The sequence below is a fragment of the Penicillium macrosclerotiorum genome (genome assembly GCF_028827735.1).
Source record: "Penicillium macrosclerotiorum strain IBT 26536 chromosome Unknown utg000010l_segment0_segment0, whole genome shotgun sequence".
NCBI lineage: Eukaryota > Fungi > Ascomycota > Eurotiomycetes > Eurotiales > Aspergillaceae > Penicillium > Penicillium macrosclerotiorum.
The window spans coordinates 3,593,910-3,621,622 of NW_026643089.1; the positions used below are offsets into that span (position 1 = coordinate 3,593,910).

The 27,713-nt window shown below is 41.3% G+C and overlaps 2 protein-coding genes across 2 annotated transcripts; one reads left to right on the forward strand and one right to left on the reverse strand.

Annotated features, from left to right (window-relative positions):
• Window positions 1-19,034: 19,034 nt before the first annotated feature.
• Window positions 19,035-19,742, reverse strand: N7462_010904 (uncharacterized protein; the record flags this gene model as incomplete). Its single annotated transcript, XM_057082618.1, has 1 exon — window positions 19,035-19,742. One exon carries the CDS (start codon window positions 19,740-19,742, stop codon window positions 19,035-19,037), a length of 708 nt encoding a protein of 235 aa, XP_056929658.1.
• A 5,922-nt stretch (window positions 19,743-25,664) lies between these two features.
• Window positions 25,665-26,571, forward strand: N7462_010905 (uncharacterized protein; the record flags this gene model as incomplete). Its single annotated transcript, XM_057082619.1, has 2 exons — window positions 25,665-25,802; window positions 26,158-26,571. 2 exons carry the CDS (start codon window positions 25,665-25,667, stop codon window positions 26,569-26,571), a joined length of 552 nt encoding a protein of 183 aa, XP_056929659.1.
• Between the last annotated feature and the right edge of the window lie 1,142 nt (window positions 26,572-27,713).

Here is a 27,713-nt window from a genome sequence, read left to right on the forward strand (position 1 = left end):
TAGATCCTATATTATTCTCTCCTACTTATCAAGATAGGCTTCCTCCGGAGAGAGGATAGCTAGTCTTTTATAAGAAGTTATACTTTTTATAATAAACCTAACCTCGGGGATATACTCGTGCTAAAAAAAAACAACTATCTCTTGGCAGAATCGAATTCTTGCGATATCTCGCTATCCAGAGGTCCTAGGATCTCCAGACCTAGTTCAAAATCAATCTAACTTCCTGCTCTATCGTTTGATACCGGCACTAACCCTGTATCAGCGATAGCAGCGGCAGGCGTGGCCGAAATGGGGATTTTGCACCCCGACCGGGCGCGGAATTTTCGCGAACCACGGAACGCACAAACTCAATTCCAACGGAACAGCAACACGCGAACTACCGACCAGCAAGCTAACCGACCGAGCCTTACTATCAACGACCGATCTTCGATAGAGGAAATCGCCTACATCGCGAGAAATATCTACTAATACGCCTAAACTAACAACTATGCCGACCCTGTCATCCGTGGCTTTATCCTTTCTATCGAGCGCTACGCGTTAAAAGCGCGCGAAAATAACACTCAGGGGATAGCTGCCGTTCTCGCAGCTATCGCTTCTATCGATAAAGGCTAGCAAGAACTTAAAAACCGAATAACCCGTATCGAATCAACTACTAGCACTATATCCTCCTCCTAGCAGTCCTCGGTAGTAGCGTAGCGTACCTTCCGCACCTAGGGCTAGTAGCGCACGGTTACTACGAACCCCCTATCGGAATAGGGCACTTAATCAGCGTGTTCATCGGTCGGTGCTTCGCCTATCGAGCTAGCAGAAGACCGCTAGGTAATTATTAAAATTAAGGATAACGCGATACGGGTACGCCTCCGGTCGAAAACGGAATAGGATATCGTGAAGCTAGCGGATAAGAAGAAGATTAAGGTCGCACGGCGTATAGATAGTAGCGCGCTTGCAGGTTATCGCCTCGTCGCTGCACGCAAGCTTCCTTCTAGTAACGTAGCTATTATAGCTAAGACTACGGCGTCTACAGAGGTACTAAGGAAGTAGGAATACTTATAGTAGCTTCGGGGCTTTAGCAAAGATACTCAGGTTTAATAGCCGACGTAGGGAATCGTTACATAGGGTATTCTAATTACCGACTTCGACCTTTCCGACTCCGCTAGGACCTTCGTAGTAGCAGAGGACCTACTTCGTCAGAACCCCGTATAGGTAGACAGCGATAGTGAACAGCTAAGGGTAGTACACCTTAGCTAGCTAACGAAGCTATATACGAAGAAGAAGGAAGGCTCGCTAGTAATAGAGCTATTATCTCCGGTCGCTGCAAACCGAGCTATTACTACCGGCACTACCTAGGGGTATCGGAGCTATTATACTACTCGTTTCTACCGAGAAGGGAGGTCGAGATTCTACCGGAAATACTAGAAACCTAGGTATATATAGGCCTACTACCCGTCGAGGATATATATCTATAGCTACTACGCGGCGGAGCACCCTACCTAGGAGTATAAGGCTACGTAGAGAGCTATTGTTACTATCAAATACGCAAACTGCAAAGGCCCTTATAGGCCTATTTCGAAGGAATACGAATTCTACTAGCGAGAGATAGAGAGAGCGCGTAGAGCACTCCTCGAAGCCTCTCCCTACTATCGGATTCTATCCTCCTTCCGTTATACCTAATAGGTTGCTTAGCAGACTACTTAACCTCCTCCGATTTAGCGAGCTTAGCGAGTACCCGCACGACGAACCTAAGCACTAAGACCCTCCTAAACCGAGGAAGTAGTAGTTTCAGATTACTAAACTCGGTCCCGAGGGCTCTAGGATTCCTAATATACTCCTAAGCTATCCTAGCCTTAGGTTGTTATCTAAAAGCCCGTACGCCGCGGCCTAGGGCGTCCCCCTAGCTCTAAAAATAAATCTAAATTATCTATAAACGCTACTACCTCTAATACAAGAATAGACTTAGTTATCGATACCGCGAGGGTTCGCTTACCTGACGCCGAGGCTAAGGCTAAGGCTAAGGCCTAATATATCCCCTATAAGAGAGCTCGCTTCGCCTATAATCCCGAGGATAATCTCGTGATAGAGGAAACTTCTTCTAGGGTACTCGCCCTAGTAAGCCTAGTAGAGATATTCGGAGAGGAAGAGAACAACGGCTATCTCTCCTACTTCCCTAATAAAGATAAAGATACACAAGCGCGAGCAGCTAGTATAGAAGCCACTACCCTCGTTCGAAGCTTAGAACGTGCCTAATCCTAGCGACTAGAGGAAGAAAACTAAGAAATCGAATTATTCAATCGCTCCCTCTTCGTTAGCATATCGACTAGCCCTCTTAGCTCCCTAGAGCTCTCGCTAGACTAGGAAGGCGATATCTTCTATAACGTATTATCGGACAGCGACCCCGACTATAACGATTAATAATATATTAAAAACCCTTCGAAATTATCTAATATAACGCGTATAGGCAGTAGGAGGTAATAGCTACCTTCCTCTGTGAGAAAGGTATTCGGGAGGCAAGTATTATTGCTATATAGGAACCCTAGACTAACGAACCTCTTAATATAACTAATCACCTAGCTATAGCGTTTCACTAGCTTCTCTAGCCTAGATACACTAAGGTAGGTAAGAGGAAGCGGACCCGCGTCTATATATTCGTTTCAAAGTGCGTAGATCCCGCTTTATAGTTACACATAGTAGTTAGCAGCGACTACTATATCTTGAAGATACGACGTTAATAGAAGGAGGGCTAGTCGGATCTCTTTATCTATAATATCTACAACTAGCCTAAAGCCTAAGACAAGGAAATCAATATCTAATAGCTCTGGGAATAGGTCTCTAAGCGCTATCTTACCGAATATATTATAGTAGGAGACTTCAATCTCCACTACGAGCTTTAGGGTAGCCCTAATCTTAAGTAGCTAGTTGAATAGGAAGCTCGTAAGCTTGCTAATACTATTAGTAATCTGTTACTAGAGTATATCGGCGAGCAAGGCAAGCCTATATAGTAGGCGGCGGACAGAGAGACCACTATCGACCTTACATTTATCTCTAACAGCCTTATCGACTGCTTAGTCAGCTATTCTATCGCATATAACGTAGACAGCTAGTCAGACTATCTTCTAATCCGTACTATCCTTAACACCGCTACTTAGATAGCCTTATAACCACGTCGGCGAAATTAGGAAGTAACCGATAACAAAAAGCTTCTCGAATATATCGAGCAGTATCTCCCTTAACTACTATCTTCCTTCTCCTCTTCCTCCTCTTTACCTTACTCCTCCTTACCTTCCTCCTCCTCCCTTCCTTCCAAGATAGCTATTAAGCTAGCTTACCGAACACTTATCCGGGTAGTTAATATAGCCGTCGATATCTTAACCCCGTAGGCAAAACCCTCTACCTTCTCTAACCCTAGCTTCGACGATAAATACCGCGCTACTATTAAAGAGATACGCCGCCTCTACCGTCTCTATACGCGCACGTATAACCCTTGCTACTAGATACTCTATACAAAAGCACGTAATACTAAATCCCGCCTTATCAAAGCAAGGCTTTCCCGTGCATACCGTCGTCGAGTGTAAGAAGTTATCGAATAAGGCCCTAGGGGCTTATAGCAGCTTTCTAAGTAGGCAAGAAGTAGAAAGGGAGCCTATAAGAGAAGCATTACTCCGTTATTAAAAATAGTAGATACAGAAAAGCTTACTAAGATAGTAGATAAGAAGGTAGAGGCCTTCCGTAAAGCCTTCTTTCCCAAACCGCCTCCTACGGACCTATCAGACATCAAAAACGACTATATATATCCAGAGCAGATCCCTATACCTCCGATCAAACCCTATAAAGTCTCCGAGGCCTTCCTCCGTGCCCCTGCTAGGCGTGCGCCTAGTAATAACAGCATCCCGAATAGCTTATAGTATAAAATCATTAAAATACCGGTAGCACTTACATATATAATAACACTCTTCAACGCCTATACCTTAACAGGTTTCAATCCCTCCTACTTCCAACGCTCTATCACTGTTATATTACGTAAGGTAGGTGATAGAGATTATTAGCTTGCTAAGTCCTATCGCCCTATAGCATTGCTAAACACGCTTACCAAAGCCCTTGAATCTACTATAGCTAGGAGGATTTCCTACCTAGTCGAAACATATAATCTTCTTCCCCCTAGCTACCTCGGTAGTAGGAAAGGCATCTCTATCGATCATGCAATTTATCTAATTATCGACCGCATTCGAATAGCGTAGGGAAAGATCACCGAGTAGGTTGTCTCTATACTATTTCTCGATATATTAGGCGCCTATAATAACGTTGCTTATTAACGCTTGCTTTATAACCTACGCAAACGCCGCTTAGGATGGTTCGTGCCGTAGGTGAAAGCTTTCCTCTCTAACAGATCAACGATTATCCGGATGCCTAAGGGCGCTTCCTAGTCAATTCCAACACTAACTAGTATTCCCTAAGGCTCGCTAATATCTCCTATTCTTTACCTTATCTATAATACTAACCTTATTGAATTATATAACGATCTAAACAGCAAGACCTCCGGCTACGGCTAGGTCGACGATGTTAGCGTTATAGTAATAGGTCGTACCGAGTATAAAACTATTCAAAAGCTTCATCGAATCTACCTACAGGCTAAGCAGTAGGCTTCTCGCTATACGTTAGTCTTCGATATTAAGAAGTATGCTTTAGTACACTTCACAAAACGCCCTAAATACACTCTATTACAACTTAGGGATATAGATATCCAGCTAACCAAAGATACAGAGCGCTATCTAGGCTTCTAGCTAGATAAGAAGCTATTATTCAAATAGTATCGGGAGAAGATACTAGCTAAAGTATCGACTAGCCTACAAGCCCTAAAATCACTGTTAGGGTCGATATAGGGAGCTTCCTGCTTACTATAAGGAGACTTTACTAAGCAATTATTATCCTACAAGCATTAATAGGAGTATCAGCCTAGTTTGAACCACAATAGTTATTAGCAAAGTAGCAATAGGTAGCTAGGCCCTTCGCTGTGTTATAGCATTAAGTAGCCTACGCGGTTAGTAGTATCTTCCGCACTACTACTGCTGCTGCGTTATACGTTAAACTCTCGCTTATGCCGATGCCTATCCTTATAATAAGAATAGCAAACGAGGTAGCGCTTCGAATTCGAATAGGTCCTGCCTATATAGTACTAAAGTCGATACTTCCTAATTATCAACGATCAAAGGCTTAGCGTGACCGCTTAGGGTGGTCACTAATAGAGGCTTAAGCTTAGAAGAAGGGCGGATACTTAATAGCTCCCCCGGATACCTTGGCGGGGACATAGGAGAACCGTGTTATATTCGCCCGGGAGCTATAGCGAGAGCCTCCGACAGTGATTATCTCTGAACGCGAGGACGTAAGGAAGTAGTATACAGAAATCCTAGATTAGAAAGAGGGGGAACACTATTTAGTTATCTACATAGATAGCAGCGGCTATAAAGGCCGCGTAGGTACCGGAGTAGTAGTATAGTATAGTAAAGAGCTATATAACTACCACCGCTCGCAGATAGGAATAGAAGGAATCTCTATAGTCTACGCTGCAGAGCTACGAGCTATTAATATAGCGCTATTAGCTGTTCGCTAATTAATCGAATTAATAAACTAATTAATAAACTAATTTAATATACTAAAGAAAGTAGTGATTTTCTCCGACTCCTAAGCTACACTATAAGCTATCCGCCGACCAAGGATACCTTTAGGCTAAGCCTATCTTATCTTAGCGATCTAGTATCTCTAATTCCTTACCGAGGAAGCGGGAATTTATATTGAATTCCGCTAGATCCCTACGCATAAAGGCATCCCTAGCAATAAGCTTGCTAATACTATAGCTAAGGAAGCTGCCCTTTCTAACACCGATACTTCAATCCCCGACAACCGATATCTTATCCTTGTATCTATAATTAAACGACGTATCCGACAACGAGCAAAATAAGCGTAGGAGGTATTATAGGGGAAGGAGAAGGGAGCATAGTCAACGAAGCGCTTAATCGAAGCGCTAAGTAAGAACCTAGATTACTAGCAAGGCCTACGGAAAGCAATATCGTTAGTGCTGATTCAATTAAGAATAGGAAAGATTAGGCTATTAAGCTACCTGTTAAAAATTAACGCCCGAGACTTACTAAGATACGGATACGGTTTAGGCAACTAAACAGTGGCTTATATACTGCTTGAATACCTAGATCTATAGGAGATACGTAAGGTTATAAGAGACAACCTAGTAAATACGGGTATCTCTATACAACTCGGCACTAACGAACTACTACGCTAGCTTCCTACTAGACCGCACTTAGCCTAATTTATAGTGTTATCTAGCCTGCTTAATTAGTTTAAGCATTTAGATCTAGTAGCGTTCAGTATAGAGCCGGAACTAGAGTAGGAGACCGAGGAGTCTTGATTCCCGGTCGCGTATTCAACAAATTAAACATAAGCCTCAAGGTAGTAGTCCTGCAGGACCGATAGGGCACAAAACTAAGGGCGAGCTACTAGGAACTCGACTTACCCTCTTAACTACGACCGACAAGTAGAAGCGGTAATAGCCGCGCATAAGAAGTAGAAGAGTAGGAATATAGGAATATAGGAGAGCAGCGTGAAATCGAGATCTTGTGATTCGGATCTACTACTAGCAATAACAACTAGTATCCTAATAATTCAGAACTCGGTAACACGAGCTGCTAGGGGAGTACGGGAGCGAGGAAGGGAGTGGGATATTGCATGCGGACTAGTGTATGTAGGATGTAGGAGTTGTAATGCGGGATACGGAGATCGGGCGGTGAGATTCTACTACCACATAACCTTATTATCAATCTGCAGATAAGGCCGGCGGTGTAGTTCTACTATATTATCACTCTGCAAGATAAGGCCGGCAGTTTCTCCGCCCGCATGTAGGATATTAATACTAGATATTGCATGCTGGATTGCTAAGGCTATGGTGTATAGCAGGTGCACTCGGCTCCGCCGGGACACGCGGGATGCCGCGGAGGCGGATCCCTTCTTTCGTTTGATTCTTTCCTTTGTCGTTCGATTTCATCTGTTCGTTCCAGCGTTATGCTGGCCCTTGCCTTGATAGCAACTTCTCATGCGCACTAGGCTGGCACTAGAAAGCGCAAATCCCTGCATAGCGCCTTGTATATAGAGGAAGCTCCATCAGGAATAAGATTATTGATTGATTGATATACTCGTGCTCCTCGATCTCCTATTCGCGATCCGAATCTTCGCTCCTGTTATATGATATTGCAACATGAAGCTATTCCCAACTTCACGCCTTAGGTGTTAACTCGACACCTTATCGGTCAGGCTTTGTTATGATAGCCCTACGTCTCCCTAACAAGGATATATAACCTACAAGACCCTAAGGGTTCGGTACCCTTCTATTAGGGATTCGTGGACCCCTCTTCTCTGTAGCCTTTGCTTATCTCTAATATATAGGGGCTACGTTAGACTGTATATTATAATATAATCTATTGTCTTTACTTAGTTATATAGGAAAAGTATTGAAGCTTATATATAAATTAAGGATTATAGAGAGATCTATAATAGTAAGAAATAGTGTTTTACTTTCCTTACTTAACGTTTATCTTCCTACCTAGTCGATAGGCTTTCTACCCTATATAAGTAGTTATTCTCTAATAATTTCTATTTCTTCTATTTTCGATTACCTAGGAAGATAGCGCTAAGAACTTACTCTACTTCTTCGATAGAAGAAATAGCTAATCCTCTAAGCCTACCTACGGAGTAATAGATAGTACTAACTAACCTTAATACTAGACTCTAAGTAATCTAAGATACTATTAAAAAACTATAGAAGCTTAAAGAACTATAGGAGTAAGTAGAGATTCTAAAATCTTAGATTATACTATAGAGTAATTAAGAATCCTCTATAAATCCTAGCTAAAACCTCTACGAATTCTTAGATAGGGAAATTAAATTTAAAGACCTTCTAAAATTTATACTTAATTCCTTACTTTAATAACGTTAGGAGTAGCTCCTTAACCTATAATAAATATTTAAAGGAGCCTCTAAGAAATATTATAATAACCGAACTCGGATCCTAGGAGCGATTAGCTATATAGATTAAATATATAGGTAGAGATAGTATCGATATATCGAAGAAAAAGCTCTAACCTCCTAACGAAATATAAAGGAAGATTAGCTCTACTTCGAGGAGTAGACCCTTACTCTAATTAAAAATACTATAAGCTTAGAATCGGAAGTAATAAGATAGCTAGAAAAGGTTTTTTAGCGAAGAGATAAGGATCCTAGAGAGTTCTATATACGACTAGATACTCTTGAATAGTATTTTCTATAGTTAGCTAAGAAAGAAAGAGTACTTTCCTACTTTACTAAGCTATAGTATAATCTATAAATAACTATTTAGCGATATATAATTAAACTTCTAGAATCCTACGAAGATATAATTAATATTACCTACTACTTCTAGGATCTAGAAAAATTAGAATAGATATATAAAAGGAAATAAACTAATAACTTAATAAAACCCTTATAAAAATAATTAATATCTTCTATAGTCTATAAATCTATAGTTAAAAGAGAAGATTCCTAAGATAAGAGAACCTAAAATAATAAATCTAAAGAATTATCTCTATAAGGAAGACTTAATTATATTAAGGAAGACGGAAAACGAACCCGATATTTTAAATATAGAAGCGAAGAGTACTACTTACCCTACTACCCTAGAGCTTAAGACCCTAAACTAGTAATAATTTAGGTAGTATAGTAGGGAAAAGTCCTAGAGATAGAGTAGACCCTACGCCTTTATCTCTATCTTCCTTAGTAGGGACCCGAACTCGATTTTATATTTCGATTACTATCCGAAATAATATTGAAACCTACGCGGATCTAGATAGTAGAGTAGAAGTTAATCTTATTAGCTATATATTTATTAAAACCTATTAGTTAGAAGCGACTAAGCTTACTAAACCTCTAATTTATATAGTTAACTAATATAGAATATCTACCTATAGTATATAGAATATCCTACTAACTACTACCGATTTAAAGAGGATAACCTACCGATTTAACCGCGTATATATAGCTATTAACTAAGACCCGCGACTTAGCGGGAGCCTACTACTCCTATCGATAACTACTATCTACGATCTTAATATCTACCTTATAGGAAGAAGCAGTCTTTAGTAGTTCGGAACCTCTTTAGTTAAAATACTCTCTCCGGAACGATTTAATAAGGTAACTAGGAATCACGTATACGTCTTTACTATAGTTAAGATACCTAAAGAAATATAGCTACTAATAGATCGCGATAAAAACGAACCTATACCGGACCCCTACTAACTCCTAAACGAACTTATAGATTTTTATAATATCTTCTCCTTATAGAATTCGAAGACCCTACCTTTATTAAGCGAATACGACTATATAATTAATCTTCTTCCTAACGCTAAGGTACTATATAGCCCTATCTATCCCTTATCGTAAAAAGAGCTTACGGAACTACGCTAATATATCGATAAAAACTTTAAGAATAGCCGGATCTATAAATTAAAAAGCCCTATAGGAGCTCCTATCCTATTTATCCCTAAAATAGATAGAGGACTACGTCTTTATATCGACTACTAAGGTCTTAATAAGGTTTCGATTAAGAATTATTACCCTTTACCCCTAATTTTAGAGATTTTAGACCGGCTTACTAGATCGAAGATCTTTAGTAAGATTAATATCTAGGATACTTACTATTATATCCGTATTAAGGAAGAAGATAAATAGAAAACTATCTTCTATATATATTATAGGTACTTTAAATATATAGTTATACCTTTTAGCCTAACTAATACGCCTATAATCTTTTAGAATTATATTTATACTATATTATATAGGCTTCTCGATACCTATATAGTAGCCTATCTTAATAATATCTTAGTCTTTTTACCTAACTATACTACGTATATAAATTACCTATAAGAGGTTCTTCGGCGATTACGAGATAGAGGACTATATATAAAACTTAGTAAGTATATATTCTATACGGAATAAGTTAAATTTCTTAGTTTTATTATATCCCTAAAAGGTATATCGATAGACCCTAGCCGAGTTACTAATATTATTTTATAGGAATTACTAAAATTATATAGAGATATCTAGATTTTCCTAGGATTCTATAACTTCTACTATAGATTTATTAGGGATTACTCCCGTATCGCTCTACCTCTTACTAATCTATTAAAAGGAAGTAAGAATAGGCGAAAACTAGGTTAAGTAGAGCTAAACCTTAATAAAAGGATAGCGTTTTATCGCCTAATCGCGGCCTTTTAGTTAGTACTACTTCTTCGGTTCTTTAATCTACTAAAACTAATAAGGTTAGAAATAGATATATTAAATAGTATAATAGTAGGGATCCTATCCTAATAGGATAACTAAGATATTTAGTATCTAGTAGCTTTTTAGTTACGTAAGTTCTCTAGTACTAAAATCCTATATAGGACGCCGGATTAGGAACTATTCGCTATCGTTTATTTATTTAAATATTAGTAGTACTACCTAGAAGGTAGTACGTTTCCTATTAAAGTATATTTAGATTATATAAATCTATAAGCCTTTATAAAATAAGGAAAACTTAATAGGAGGTAAGCTAGATAGTACTTAAGCCTTATCTTCTTTAACTTTATAATAAAATATCGAGTAGGGAAATATAATCCCGCGGATAGACCTTCTTAGCGATAGCTACTAAGTAACCTTATAGAGGTTAACCTAATTTTACTATTAGGCTAACGATTAGCTAGCAAAGCGTAGATAACTAATTACTATACTACTAGAGTCTAGTCGTTAACTATAAAGAAACTTACCTTACTTTTCCTATACTTCGTAGAAAACGAAGATAGGGTTAAATTAATTAGTATAATTAATTAGAGGGAGCTTAGGTAAGCGTACTATCTCCCTAACACGTAAGTATAGTTAGCTTATACTTCTAAATAGGCGTACTCTATAGAAGTAGGTATAGACTTTAAGGACTTATATAGGCGACTTTAAGAAGAAGACCTAGAGACCTAGCGCTAAAAGGCTACTATTAAGTAGAAGGCTCTAGGATAGAAAGGCTAGAGTATTAGACCTAATAGTCTCTTACGATTTAAAGAACGCGTATATATCCTAATAGGGAGTAATCTTAGAACTATATTATTAAGTATTTATTATAATAACCCTCTTACTAGCTACTTTAGCTAGAATAGAACCTTTAAGCTAATATAAAGGAAATATTACTAGCCGAATCTCTACTAAGATATTACCGAGTATATATAGGATTATTAAGTCTACTAAGGCGTTATAGCGAAAAGATATAAACCTTATAGAGAACTTAAACCCTTACGAATCCTAGCGAAGCCTTTCGCTAAATTATCGATAGACTTTATTATAGGCCTCCTATTAATACTATATAATAGTAAATAAGTTAATATAATCCTTATTATTATTAATAGGTTTACAAAATAGTTACTATTCCTCGCTATTTTATTAATAATTACTACTATAGAACTTATAGAGCTCTTCTATAATAAAGTAGAATTATAGTTTAGGCTGCTAGAGGGTATTATATCCGATTAAGGATTATTATTTACTAGTAAATTCTAGTTAAAATTATATTATTAATCCTAAGTTCGGCTTAGACTTTTAATAGCTTTTTACCTATAAACTAATAGCTAAATAGAAAGGATAAACTAAATACTTGAATATTACCTATAATACTTTATAGTAGAAAACTAGGTATTCTAGCTACTACTATTAAAGAATATAGAGTTTATATATAATAACGTAGTAAATATAATAACTAAGATATTACCTTTCTAGGTATTACTTAGCTACTTACTAGATTTCTACTAGCGTTTTAAGGGCGAAACGTATTACTAGGAGATCCTAGTAGTATCTATAAGAATTAAGAAACTTAAAGTTCTTCGATAGAACTTATAGGAATACTAGCGAAAAGCGGCTAAAACTATAACGAAGTACTATAACTAAACCTATAAACTAATATAGTTTAAAAGAAGAGACCTAGTCGGCCTTTCTACTAAATATCTTAAACTAAAAGGGAGTAGAAAGCTAGTACCCCGCTTTATCGGCCCTTTTAGGGTCCTATAACCTATTAGTAAATAAGCTTACCGTCTAAGCTTACCTTAGTAGTATAATTATATCTATAACGTCTTTTATATATCCCTCCTAGAACCTTAGAGAAAACTAAGTAGGAAGGATAACGAGAGGCTACTAATACTAGAATTAGAGGATAATAATAAGTATAAAGTTAAAGAAGTACGTAAGGAGAAATTAATTAGGGGAGAACCTTATTTCCTTATTAAATAGAAAGGCTAGCTCTTAGAATATAATTAATAGGTATCCTAAGATAATATAAGGAACGCTATAGGATTAATATAGGCTTATAGGAAATAGAGAACTAAAAGAAAATCCTAAATATTATTATTACTACGCGTTATATAAGTATATAGTCGAAGATAAATAAATAAAACCCTACCGAAGGCCTATAGAAATAAGATACTATCCTAATATTTACTATACTAAAGATTAAATTTCCTTAGAAATAAGAGGAAAATTATCTATAATACTTCTTATTAGTATTTCCGGCTTATTATTAGATTTAATATTTATTAAATTATTATAGGCCTCCGTATTAGCTAGGTAATCTACTAGATAAGTTACCTAACTATTATAAACTACTACTAAAACCCTATAGTAGAATACTAGTTTTATCTAAGCCTAGGAGAGGTATCTATTATCCCTAGAAAGAAGTCGAAGTAGCTTATTTAACTAGTATAAACCCTATCTCTAGGTAGAGGATCTATCGAGAGAAGGAAGAATTCCGGAAAGATTATATCGATAAGCGGTAAGGGTATCCTAGTATAAGATAGCGACGCGCTATAGAAACTATAGTATAAGCCCGATAAACCTTGTATCCTTTATTTCTAGGGAAAATTTAAGGAATTTCTATAGGGGACTTACCTTTATAATATTCTTAGTACTAGTAAGGAGATATTTATAGCGATAGGCCTACTCTATACTATCGAAAGTATAGTAGAGATCCTACGAAGCCTCGGCGATCTCTAGACGAATAGCCTAGAAAAAAGGCTATACTCCTATTTCCCTAGTATTATTATCTACTACTATCTTATCCTAGAAAACCTTCTTAGCCTATAGTAAGATCTTAGAAAGGTCGTAGGTATTACCTAATATAGTAGTAGTAGACTAAGAAGAAGTTAGTATAAAACCTAGTAGAAGGCCTAGTAAAACCTATAGTAGAATATATAGTATTCTAGGCGGAATACTAGCGATATAGAATAGATACTTTAGTATCTAAGACGTAGTTAATTAATAGAGAGGTATCTATAATCGGGAATAGACTACCTGAAGGCCCGATAGCGGTCTATAAGTAATATATATACTAAAAATACTTTAGTATAATTAGTACTATATAGGTAGTATAAAGGCGGGGAGGTATAGTAAATAAAACGTAGACGATATAATAAAGAAAGGATAGTAATAAGAAATAGAAGAGAGAAGATAGAAGAGTATTAAAATAAAGGATAGTAATATAAGGTAGGGGATATAAATAAAGGAAGCTCTTACTTCTATAGTATAATACTCTTTATTTACTTTACTTATATAAGGATTATAGCCTTAGAATTTAATCTATTTATACTAAATAAGCCTACTAACTATTTAAATCTCCCGCTTAGAGGTAAGCAATTATAGAGGGAGGATAATTTATTATATAATATTATAATATAAAGCTATTCCTAACTTCACGCCTTAGGTATTAACTCGATACCTTATTAGTTAGGCTTTATTATAATAGCCCTACGTCTCCCTAACAAGGATATATAACCTACAAGACCCTAAGGGTTCGGTACCCTTCTATTAGGGATTCGTAGACCCCTCTTCTCTATAGCCTTTGCTTATCTCTAATATATAGGGGCTACGTTAGACTATATATTATAATATAATCTATCGTCTTTGCTTAGTTATATAGGAAAAGTATTGAAGCTTGTATATAAATTGAGGATTATAGAGAGATCTATAATAGCAAGAAATAGTGTTTTGCTTTCCTTACTTAATGTTTATCTTCCTACCTAGTCGACAGGCTTTCTACCCTATACAAGTAGTTATTCTCTAACAGCTCCTATCTTCACTATCGCTCTCTATTCCCTATTCCTCTTCCTTAGTCTTATCCGATCAATTATAATTAGAGTTACCTTCTATCGACTTATTATCTTTAAAGTCCTCTCCTACTCGTTAAAGAATTATTAGGATAGCTTAAACTTCTTATCTATTAGTAAGAGGAAAGAAGAGCGTACTATTTCGTTTAAGGGGTATATAGCCCCCTACTATTTTCCTCCTCTTATTTTTTATTTTTATTATAAGCCTTCTTCCTAGTCTTTATCTAGGGGATAGTCTTATTATAGTAGGAGAAGAAATATAGGTGGATAGAGAGACTAGAAAGGTTCTAGCTATTTTATAGGGGAATAACTATATTTAAAATAGGATATTGCTTAGCGCCTATTTTATATTTATCCTCTTAGCCCTAAAAACCGGGGTTTTAATAGTCCTAGACTTTTTAGAGCGCTTAAGCCTAGCGTAGTCTCGCTAAGAGCCTCTCGGCCTTATAAATAGTTAAATAGTATCTTCAGGTAGCACAGATACCGTATATATATCTTATTTTAGACTCGCGGCTATATACCGCTTATTATTAGCTATAGACCTATAGTACGACCGATTAGCCTAGTATTAGGTACCTTGGCTAGCTTTCTCCGGTCTCGCTAGGGTCCGTAGATAGGGATCTGTTTTGGTAGTCGCAAATATTCAGCAAGCTAGTTGCCGTTATACAGTCTTTTATATCGGTGTAATCATGAGAATTATCGGGCGATGATAGTATTACGATACCTTTTTGGTGTCGCAATACTTAGGCAGTCTTAGCAGTTCTAGTATAATAGTAGGAATTAGTTTTGATAGTCGCGGATCGGTCTAGTGATAGGGATCCGTTTAGATAGATAGAATGCGTGGGCCTGAAGTTACTTGCTTCGGAATAGGGGTCCGTTTTGAGGGTCGCAGAGTAGAGTTATCTAGTTGGACTAGGGCGACAAATCACGCACGGGCCCCTATTCTCAGCTCAAGTGTCGTAACTTGTTTCAGATGATAAGCAGCGCTGGGAGGCGAGTAGAGGCCTATGGTATACACGTTTTTAGAGAAATCGTGCTGTGGCCCCAGGTAAACAGCGCCGGGAGCCGGGTAGAGGCCTATAGTATGCACGTTTTTAGAGAAATCGTGCTGTGGCCCCAGGTAAACAGTGCCGGGAGCCGGGTAAAGGCCTATAGTGTCCAGGTTTTTAGAGAAATCATGTTTTCTATCAGGCTACGGTATACGCCCGGTCAGCTTTTCTATATGGCACTCAGGATATCTCATAAATCATGCTTTCCACTAGGCTACGGTAGGCCCCCGGTCGGTTTTTCTAAATGAAATTCACGATATCTCATAAATTATGCTTTCCACTAGGCTACGGTAGGCCCCCGGTCAGTCTTTCCATATGCCACTCACGATATCTCGTAACCATGCTGTGCCCCCGAGAAAACTGACACATTGCAGTGTACAAGTAATTTTTTAGCGAATGCTAGCTGGTCGACTATAGTGCGTGAATCTGCCTAGCAGATACCTTAAAACTATATCCAGATGACAAGGGGGATCGTTGATCGCGGACCGCCAAGATTTGGAGCAAGGATCTGTTTCGGGGGTCGCAGAGTAGATACGTCCTAAGCAACGCTGGATAAACACACTTGGTATATGATTCTTACTATTCTCCGTTTCCAAGTTTGATAAATACCCTTTTACTTCATGCCTGTGCCTTTGCGCCTTCATGGATTCACGAAAAGCTACACCAATCAGCACGCTGCTTACGCACACAGTGGGCGATACGCTAACCTATCACAACTTTCTGCTTCGGTCTCAACAAAATCAAACTAGGCTAAAATAGACAGCTTTATATTATGGCAGGTGAGCTGGAGGTGAGAATAGGGACTTCGCTGCGACCCTCGAAACGGATCCCTGTTCAAAATTAGGTAACTCTAGGTCTACGTATCACGTATACATTAATAGGCGGCATTTATTAAGAAGCTATAGAAGGGAATACTACTTAAATCACTAGCAGCGTAGGCTTCGAAGGGGAAACTGTGGCCCGTCGTACGACCGCCCTGTATAGAGAAAGAAGATTGATTACCTACATCTCGTAGTAGCGGGGTCGCACGGCGGGCTATAGTTTTCGCACCTCTAAGCCGTCATAGGGAGATTAGCGTCTCTCGACGAACGGGATCGCAAGATAGGCCACGGTTTTTCGAACCCCTAAGTCGTTATAGGGAGATTAGCTTCTCGCGACGAGCGGGATCGCACGAAGAGCGACAGTTTTATGCACCTGTAAGCTGTCATAGGCAGATTAGCGTCTCGCGACGAGCGGGGTCGTATAACGGGCTACAGTTTTTCGCACCCCTAAGTCGTTATAGGAAGATCAGCTTCTCGCGACGAACAGGGTCGCACGACAGGCTAAAGTTTTTCGCGACCCTAGGCTGTCAGCTACGTCTCACGGTGATAGCGGTCGTATAGCGGACCACTTTTCCCCCCTCCTATATTCTTTTAGTATAGGCGTTTCGTAGTAGCTACGTCTCTTCTCCTTACGTCAGGGTACGAAATTTAGTTTCTAGTCCACAGTTTCAATATTTTACTACGGTTTCTATATCGTATACAAATATGCATTAGCGAGAATATATTTACGCTTTTATACTTTCAAATCTGAAACTCTAAGCGCCGTCCCACTGTCCACGATTTTTGTCTACTATAAACCGTGACCTATCTTTTTCGTAATACTAAAAGGCCTAAATATTCCTTAAGCCTTTTCTTATATCTTTATTTAACTTAGTCTTTCTACTTTTTTGAATAATATTAAATTCTACGATAACCAAGATACTATATAGACAGGCAAAACTATCCAGCCTAGGCAGAAAGTCTCTTTGGCAAAAAAGACACCGCCGTAGATTAAATTTAGAGAAAAAGCTAAATTAATATAGCGAGCTATATAGAGCGGATACTTATTTAGGTATACGAATTCGAGAATCGGGGTAGGTATTTATCTTCTCGGCGGATAAGATAAGGTTTTAGACCTTTCTAGCTTCCTACCTTATACGTCCTAAGCAAACCTAGATAGATACACGTGTTAATATCTATAGAACTCTTACTATCCTCCGCCGATACAAAAGACGGAAAAGGATATCTAGTCTTTTATAGGGACCGCTGTCCGAGCTTATTTAAGAAAGGAGAGGGGAAACAAGAAACTATAAGAACTAGCTAGTCTTGCCTTTCTATATATAGTACTTATTAGAAATCTTTGAAATTTAAGACCGTCGTATATAATTATTCTCTATAAGGCGTCGATCCGTAGAGTCGTTCCCTAGGGTTTTGTAGTGCCCTAGAATCCATTCTAGGTATAGTCTAATGTTCTCCCCTTGAATCTCGGTAGCTGCTTAGAGAATTATATAGAAGCTAGGTTATACGGGCTGATTCTTCACGTTCGAGATCGCCTATAGAGCCAATCTGTTTAGGGTGTTTAAGCGTGTCATAATATTTATACTGCAGTTTCGTCACGCATAAAATCGGACTTGGAGATGTCAGAGCTAATAATCGATGGACACTAAAGGGAAGAATTTCACGCATCGATAACTTCATTCTGAAAGCCAGGAAATCCAGAGAGCCCGGAAAAATCGGAAAGTCGGGAAAATCAGAAAGTTAGGAAAATCAGAAAGTTAGGAAAATCAGAAAGTTAGGAAAATCAGAAAGTTAGGAAAATCAGAAAGTTAGGAAAATCAGAAGGGAGGGAAATCCAGAGAGCCCGGAAAATCCTAGGCCTAGGAAAGGTTCACGCAATAGGCGATACGCCGACTTGTCAAGACCCTGCTTCGGTCTTATAATAGCAGGTAAGCCGGGGGTGAGAATAGCTCGCTGATTACTTGCGACTACCAAAACGGATCCTTCTCTACCATCGCAAAGAGATAGACGATCTTCAAGCTTATTTCAACGTGGGGTTAAGAGCCCTATATCTAAGTGCCTAGGGCCGCTATAGATCTAAGAAGAGCTTTTTATAGCATAAATGGTCTCCGGGCTAAACGGGACACCTGTCCGGTGTCTTGAAGCTAGTCGTGTAATAGGGCTGTTAAGCCCTGTCCACGTGGGCTTTGAGTCTAGAGATATGAATCCGCAGTTGATTCGTGGCTACGGTCCAGAGGCTGTAGACGTGGATCCACTTTGGACGTACGTCCACGGCCCTGAGTCCAGCTGGGCTTTCAAGCCCTCGACTGGCGGCCCGTACGGCTGAGAAACCACACAGACCACAAGTCTGCGGACTTCAATCTATATGAGACACAAATCTTTCCAGAGTTCGACAAGATGCGTCCATTGCTGCCTGCATTTTATCGGCCGATCATAATCATGTGTGATTGAGTCTGTCATCTCCTCGTCTACAGCTAGATCATCACCGAGTGTCGTAATATCAGCGTCAATCTAGGCGGAGTCAAGATTCCACAACGAATACTTAACAAAATTACCTCTTTGATATCCGCCTCTTAATATTCGGACAAGGGAGTAGGACTGATATCTTGTTGAACAAAAATGTCTCAAGGGACGTATAGAAACATTCAGTATATTATTGAGAGTGAGAAGAAAGAAATTCTGTTCTACTTCTTTACATTGAGACTTGATTGATGATTCTTTTGATCCATACAATTCCTTTCTATCCCCCTCTTCATATGCCACTCCTAGCAACGAAGAATGTACGTCTTCAGGTTAGAATAGTCAGACTCTGAAGTAGCATTTGTCATTATAAATTAGTCACTCTATCCTCGAGAGACCGCGAAACAACAACAAAACATATCGTGATACCGTCAGGTAATACTATGTAGCATCATATATTGTGAAAACAGAATTGAAATCATCAAGGCAAATGCTGTATAGCATTACGGATTCGAAGGATGCTTCTGTTCCAAGAGAGCCACTTGGTCTTGAAGAAACTGGGAGATGACCTCCGTTTCCTTCCCTGTCAATAAATAGTATTTCTTCGCTGTAGACGAGTGATAGACGATACTCAGAATATGAGGCGACATCAGGATTCTCCAGGCTAGTAACAGCCCGGTCACATTCCAGGCTACTTCCTCGTTCACAGTCTCAAAAATTGGTGTGTGGTAGTTCCCAGACTCCACTAATCGTTCCCTGAAGTTATTTTCCCATTGATCTACCCACTTTTCATAAAAGCGGAAGACCGGACGAGGGAAAATTTCACCTAGTTCATCCTCGTTCATCGAAAGGTCCCCATCATCCTCTGGCCGGAAGTCTTCAAAATTCCGGACAAAGAAGTTCGATTGAAATTCGGGTTCGATCTCATAATGACGTGCGTTTAGTAACTTTGGTGGTATCTGAGATATCAAACTCGATAACTCGACTGTTGTCTTTTGTTCTTTGTCAAAGACATTTTTCAGTTCGATCTGTAAGCCAAATTTGGTGACAATTGCTACAGAGCTCGAATCGATATTCAGCGGTCGTTCTTCAAGCTGACGCCATATATCCCCAAGATTTTTGACTGTTCCGATGAATTGGTGGGATTGAGGCTGACCGCAAAATACTGCTAGTGGTTGGAGGTCCCCAAGATTCTGCGTAAAAGAAGCCATTGTGGCGAAGAGATGAAGAGATGAAGAGATGAGATGAGATGAAGAGATGGTCGCAAGAGAGTTGTGGGCTGGGGGTTTTGGGGACTCGGAGAGGGGAGGAAGGATTGAGGGGCGGAGGTCGGCGTGTCGCGTCAGTTGGTGGGGCTGAATGTTGGTTTCTCCAAGGGGATTGTTTGTTGGCATACAGGGGAGGTCGCGATTCATTATCGCTATTGTGTTCTATGACCATATAATTATTGCAGGAGTCGATATCGGCAGCAATGGCTATATTGTTGGAATCAATAGTTCCAGTCTCAAGACAGCTGTCCCAAGATGGAACGCCGCTCATCCTGATGACAAGGTCAACATAGATCAATTGAAGCAAAAGATTTTGGCCCATCCGCGTTGGCCTGCAGCAGACGAGCCTTAGAGGTCTTCCCGCTCAACGAAGCAATCAGCGAAGGCAACATGCCAAGAAATTGAGCAGATCACTTTTCATGGGAAGGGGCTTCGGCTTGCAGGAATGCAATATCAAGGCGGAAATCCTGAAACCGAACTTCAACCCATCAGTCATTCGTTTCCTCCAGATCATTGAATAATGAGGCCGATACACTTTTCTGTTCCACCTAGCTAGAAGAAGACGGAAGACTGAATCTATATATCGATATTCCACTTGATGACCTCCTGATTGAGATTCTCGTATCTCGTAGTTCCATTGACCGATCATGCTTCTTAAGACTGTTTCCACACAAATATGTGAGCTGGCGACGGACTTGTCACACCTTGTAGGGTCATTCAGCGAAGGAACGCGGAGATTTTCAGTCCAACTTGGAATTATGAGCTTCCTCATGATATTGGGTCCGGCGTTCGAAGAGTCAGGAACGTCTTCCTGAGTGTTGACCAATGGGGGGAAGAGTGTTGTAACTACCACTAAATCCGAGCTCTTTTGGCCAGTCGCCCCGATCGTCTGGGTTCAGAAGGAACACCCTCCGCATGCGATAAATTGCGCTCATTGATCTCGCCGGACTCTCTGGTCTCACCGGACTCATTGACTCTGTGTTCTATTACAGCTCCTCTAAATTTTCTTCTTGTATCTTTGGTAGCTACCAGCAGAAAAGACTGGGTTGGATGGGAATCTTAGAAAAGCTCAAGAGGAATGTGGGCTTGTATTGCGAGAAAGTCAGGCCACGATTGAGATTCAAAAATATCGTGGTCGGCGAGGCGGCGCTTAACGAGGTGGGGTTGCGGGCACTGAAACCCATTAGGTGAATTAAGCCAACCAATAACTAAGGTCTGTCTGGTAAGCAAGTGACGTAATTAAATTTGGGTAGACTTGGTCCTTAACAGTGTCGCAGGCCAAGAACAGTGTCGCAAGTGATGAACCTTATCAACGGGCTAGAGGGTCAATGGTTTGGCGTAAAGCCATAGTTGGCCAAGATCTGCAAAGGAGGCGCTTACGATATCCACCTATAACGTATTTCACTAGCGTTCCGGTCACACTAGCATTCCGGTCACCCCATCCAAAACGCGCATCCCACGCGTCACCTACTATCTTCCACCACACACCATGCCACCAAAACGTTCTGAAAAACGCTCAAAATCGCCAGCTAGGGAGGGTAGGATCCTATTAGCAATTGATGCTATTCAAAAGGATCCTACCCTATCTATACGCAAAGCAGCAGCCGTTTATAACGTGCCATATTCAACGCTATACGATCGATCTAAGGGTGTTCCATATCAGCAAGAAAAACGCTCAGCAATATCGAAATTAACACAAGAAGAAGAGGATTCGCTTTGCTAGTGGATACTATCGCTTGATATGCGTGATACTTCCCCTAGGCCTTCGCATATTAAAGATATAGCAAATCTTCTACTAGTAACGCGTGGTGATAACTAATCTTCTTCGATCGGTATTAATTAGGTAACACGCTATATTAAACGTCGATCTAAGCTTTACACACGATTCTCTAGGCGCTACGACTATTAACGTGCCTAAAACGAAGACCTAGCAACCCTACGCGCGTAGTTTAGGCTTGTTGAATCAACAATTAACGATAACGGTATCCTCCCTAGCGATATCTATAACTTTGATAAAACCGGCTTTGCAATAGGCTTAATATCGACTTATAGAGTCGTTACACGGAAGGAATTCTACAGTCGGAAAGCTCTTCTATAACCGGGAAATAGAGAGTAGGTAACTACAATTGAATCTATATCGGTAACCGGCTACTCGCGTCCGCCGTGTATAGTATTCAAAGGGAAGGTTTATATTAAAAGCTAGTTTAATAACCTTCCTAGTAATTAGCGAATTGAAATATCACCGAACGGTTAGACTACTAATAATATAGGCCTACGTTAGCTAGAGAAGCTATTTATACTAGCGACTACTAGTCGTACGTAAGGCAAATATCGCTTATTGATACTAGATAGTTATAGTAGTTATCTAATACTACAATTCGACTAAATCTACTAGCAAAATAACGTTATACTACTTTATATACTACCGTATTTATCGTATCTTCTACAACCGCTAGATATAGGATATTTTACTATCCTTAAATACTTATACGGTCGCTTAACTAAGGCCTAAACCCGCTTCGGCTATAACTATATTAATAAGCTCGACTTCCTAGAATCCTACGCCCTAGCACGCTAGGAAGCCTTCCTACCTAGCACTATACAATCAAGCTTCGCTAGCGCCGGCCTAGTTCCGCTAGATACCGACCGAGTCCTATCAAAGCTTAATATATCGCTTCGAACACCTACACCTACTACTAGTAGGCCTAGTAGTAGGAGTAGCGCTTTCGTACCTACTACACTATATACGATTAAGCAGCTTAGCAAGCAAGCTTCATCTATCAAAGCTCTACTATGCAAGCGCTCGCGGTCGCCAGGAAGCCCTATAGAGCGTGCGCTAGATCAATTAGTCAAAGGTGCTAAACTAGCGTTTCACAACACTGTTTTACAAGCGGAAGAGATTCGGCAACTATATAGATTCAACGAGAAGAAGCGTCAAAAACGCACACGTTCCAATCGCCAGATATCTAGGCAGCAAGATCCTACGATCGGCGAATCTATATCACTAGTTTCAACGCTGCTAGCAAGCGTTGAAGCTATTCAAAACGATGATACAGAGCTTGCTCAGCAGCCTACTATAGGCGCTAAGCCTACTACCAAGCGTGTGTTTCGGTGTTCCGGATGTGGGAATATAGGGCATAAGATTAATCAATGTAATACTAGATAGTTGAATCAAATATCTAGTGTTGTGGTGGAAAAATAGTGTTTTCAAAAAGTAGTGGTTGGTGTAGTGACCGGAATGCTAGTGTGACCGGAACGCTAGTGAAATACGTTATATAGATACATCGCTTTAGGGAATGAAGGTTTACCTTTCTCTCTGGTATTGCTCCCAAAGAAGCAAATTGTCGTGAGTGGCATTCACTTAATTCGAGGAATTTGAGTTGGGTTATCGTAAGCAAACAATGAAGAATCAAATAGAGCAACAAAATGCCAATTTGGTCTCTGAACTCAGTGCCACCGAAAAGAAGAAAAAAGACCGAAAATAGAATCGAACCGGGGGGACAAACATCGTGAAGCCCCAAAGGGCGCAGGCCACTTGCGAATTGCGTTTGGAAATTGAATGATTGGCTCGAGGGATGTATGAAAATTCTTGGATAGGTGGATTGTACACTGTTCCATTTTGATGCTATGCTGCGCTATGCTATTCTTTGGTCGCAGGTGGCTGAGTTGAAGCTATGGAGGCTATACAGCAAGGCTATCTATTGATGATGGGCTTGGGCCTGATCGGGACGAAAGGTTACTATCTTTTCGCATAACGTAGCTTGCTCTGGACCTTTTGTTCAGGACGAGCCAATTTTGATATCCGTTGGCAGTTAAAGTCAACGATCAGATTGGCGTGACGCTGGAGGGTAAGAAAGTTGAGAACGTCGTTTTCATGGATCCGGAAGCGCTTATCCTTTTCTAGTTCGTTATCTTATAAAGGGTTAATCGTAACTGATGTCCTAAGAATTCGGTAATCGGGCTTCGGAATGCAATATGAAACTTACAGAGAAAGACAGCCGTGAAGTTAGAGGGATTACAAAGCTCGTAGACAACTAGTGGTATGATTGCAGACCCCATTGCCACAAGTGCGTTCCATTCATTTCCAGAACAGCGGGACCGCGCACAACTGAGACCGAGGTTAGCGTAATTTTTTCCTTTTCTTGATCTGCCTGACAAATAATCGAAGGTGCAGTAGTCTAGTAGGGTTGACTTGCCTTGAATGGCGATTCCAGGTAGTCTCCCAAGCAGCGAATGCGTGCTTGAATTTTTGTACGAAGTCTTTATTAGATGCTATCATTCTCTGAACGCACTTCTTCGTCGCTTGTATCGCCACTAGGCTTGGGTCGGGGATAGGACCATAAAGTGGCATTGGCCGATACCGTGGGCCAGAAGCCGCCTGTCGCAGATTGTTGTTACCCGGAGGGGCGTGGTTGTTGTTATTGTTGTTGCTGTAACCAGGCAGACCTAGGGTATTTCCAGGGTGACCAGGAGCGTAGTACCCATATTGATTCTCATATATCAATGAATCAGGGTAGTTCCCGGTGGCAGCAACCAAATTGCCTTCCTTGCCCGCGTTGGCTGGATGCTCTGATGAACGGCGCCAATGCTGAAAGATTTTTCCATATCGAACAGGAGGGTGTGTATAGCCATAGGTCCGCGTTTCCTCCAGGGCATGTCGATCATGAGCTATTAAGACCTGTTTACCCTGTTTTTATGAGCATCCGAGCCCCGGGGGAGCATCGAGTGATGGATCATCCCGTCGGTGGGCGTGGTTGATGAGGAGCGGTTGCCTCGGATTATTCTCGATTTCGTCTAATTCAGTATATGCCTCCGACGCTCTGCATAATTCGAAGTGATACATCGTGACTAACTTTACAATGTTTAATCTGAGATGTCCTTCCGTAAGCCGGAGATTCAAATTACGACTTACAGAGCCGGGTCATGTGGCTCTCCTTCGCAGGGCTGATCCAACGATCGGTATGCCCGAGAGCCTATGCAATACAATTGAAATTCTTCGGCACAACGTTTAGTCCCGGAAATACCGTGTTTAAGTCCCAGGTCATGAAGCCGTCCTTTTCTACTAGGTTTGGGAGCCTCCACGGTCCAGTTTCCCAGGTACCTCTTTCGCCGAAGGAAGGATCTTGGGCGCGAGATAGAGACGGAGTGAGCCGGTATAAGCCGTTAGTATTGGGATGGACAAAGGGAGGCATGATGGCGGACGAGATTAGAAGATGAAATTGTCAATATTGAGAAGTCCGGTAATCCTGTAATGGGCTGAGCTCTGGAATGGTGCTTTCTCATTCGCAATCCTAGCTCCTTATATGTCAAGGACAGCCAGTCGCGGACGCTGCTCTGGCCCTGTGAGGATCTAAAAATACCAATCATCCTGTTTGTACTTGGCCAGATTCTACGAAAGAGATATTGCCGGTCCAGTTGGTCTCTGACGTCGGGACCGAGTGCTCCGTCCCATCCAGTCGCATGGTGTTGTCTGGTCGTCGCTACGGTTCGTAGGTTGGTTGGGTTGGGCTGTCCCGGCCGCCATGATCTCTGCACCTGCCACACGGGATTGTATTGGAGATATCCTGGTTAGAGTATTGGTATAGGGGGTCACGATATCAGAAATATCTGGATGTTGGAAGTGTTGGTTGGCGATGGTGGTGTGGTACTGGTTAAGGTACTTCGCTGCGGGCGTTCGCACGTTCGCACTTGGCGGGACCAAGTTGGCGACCCCTCATTAGTTCACTCGTTTGGGGGGGCCAAATACCGGCCGTCGAACTTCCCTTGCCTTTTGCCTTTCACTCTCAGTCCTCAACTTCTCAACTCTGCATCTCATTGTCTCAGACATTGTCCATTCTACAACTCCAGACGTTCGAGGCCTCGATCATGGAACCGCACGGTCAGAACTCCCCGGCTCCGAGCCAAGCCGCCGTTGAGTCTGTTACAAACTTTTACGACGCCGTCAAACGTGAATTTCCTGATGCTGTGAAGGATTTCGAGTCCAGATGGGCTGCATGGCACGAGGTCTGCCTTACCAAAACATCTGGAAGGTAAAGATCCAGCTTCCAAGCACGCCCCCCTCCTCTTTCTCCCTGAAGACTGCCGGCTGGGTCTGATTATTTCACAGTCTCGACGCGTGTACCCAAACAGATCAGTTTGAGGCACTGAAATCACTCGGTCCGAAAATTGTTCCATATGTCGTGTCCAAGCTTGCCAAGGACGATGCTCACGAGAATTTACCTGGCGTGTTTCTGTGTAAGCCTTCACTCTTACCATCTCGATTATCTCCGAAAACCCCTCCGATAATTTCCCTCTAGACAATGCACTAGAGCGTGATTCGCAGTATCGAATCAACGAGAATAAGCCACTTCTCTCCTAGGAGGATCTCCAGCTCCAGGCCCGCCAGATTGTGGGGCTCAACTACGAGCGCAACAAGCTCACTGCCGAACACATTCAAGGGTGGAAGGCTCATCAAGAGGAGCACATGACTTCAAGCAGTGCTGCTCAGCTCACGGGTGGCGAGGGCTGTGCTAATTTACGCGCAATGGGCCCGAGCATTACTGCACATATTATGCTGGCCTGGGTGGAGTTTGATTTGGCCTTCTGGGATCAACTGCTGTACCCTATCTACCATGGCAAGGCGATGGGTTCGTGGTGCTGGCAGCCGTCGGCCGTGCAAGCAGAATGGCTCACCTTCTTCAACGAGGGCGAATTGGACCAGGTCCCCGTCTATATTCTTAGCGACTTCGATCGTATGATGAATGCGCCTTATCCCGACGACGTGGGAAAGTAATTCAGGACTCCAGTAATGAAGTCGGGAATGACTCCCAGCGACAATGCCTGGCAAGACATGGGAGCGTCTCTCGGTGATGTTCGCAGCGGGGCAAGACGGGGTTCCTATATGATGAGGGGGCGAAACCTACGGTGGCTTTGGTAGCATGAGCCTCTCCGAAAAGCTGTGGCGTCCCCCACAGTCGAAGAGTTCCAGTTGTAGACACACCCGCCATCAAATTATAGCCCCTTTCACCCCGCGCTTAATGCATGCTCGAGAAAGGAATCACCGATCCTGTAGCCCTCCTCGATCTCTACCCTGTGAACATGACCGTGATGAAGCGGAGTGATTTCCGAGTGAAATTGGTGGAGCCGCGGGGGCTCGTCTGGCGGACCCACCGATCCCCAGTCGATAAGAAAGTGACTAAGACGCTTAGTGGGGTCAGCACTCAAGTGAAACGACGCTACCACGAAATCCTCCCGCCTGGAGCCACCACCTCTATCGATCCAACCAACAATCCTCCCGCCTCCTTCCTACTTCGTCATCGTTCGCGCCGGGGATTTATTTCCGATAACATACCTTTACAACTTACCATTTCATTTCTAACAGACAGCACGCGCTATGTGAAAATTTGAAAGGTTGGATTCTCATGTTGGCCAAGGTGATCAACCTGATCAGGCTAATGATATTTGGAAGCCGTTGGCCCCCACAACACGGCACAACCGGGTGCCACAGGACATCAGCTGCACAACATCCCAAGGCCCCTGTTCAGTGGATTCCAAAAGTCCAATTCATCAGATCATCAAGAGAGGGGATATCCTTTATATATCAAGGAATAAGCAGGTGGAGCAATATGTGGCTGAAAAGTACCGGGATATGCGACGTCTCGATTCGGGACCACGACCATTCTTTTCTGATCTAACAAATCCGCCTATATATGTTAACGGTCATCGTGTTGAAGATGTTCAAGAATGGGAAAAGGGATTAGCCGGGGAGGAAGAAAAGGCTGAATAGAATAACCTACAATCATTATGGCGATGGCGGGATAGAAAATGGCTAGCTTTCGAAGTTCACTAAATTCCAGGGCTATCAGAGATATGCACCTATATTGACCACATAATGTCTAGCAGGTAGGGCTTTCTTATCCTGGCCGCCGCTCCTTT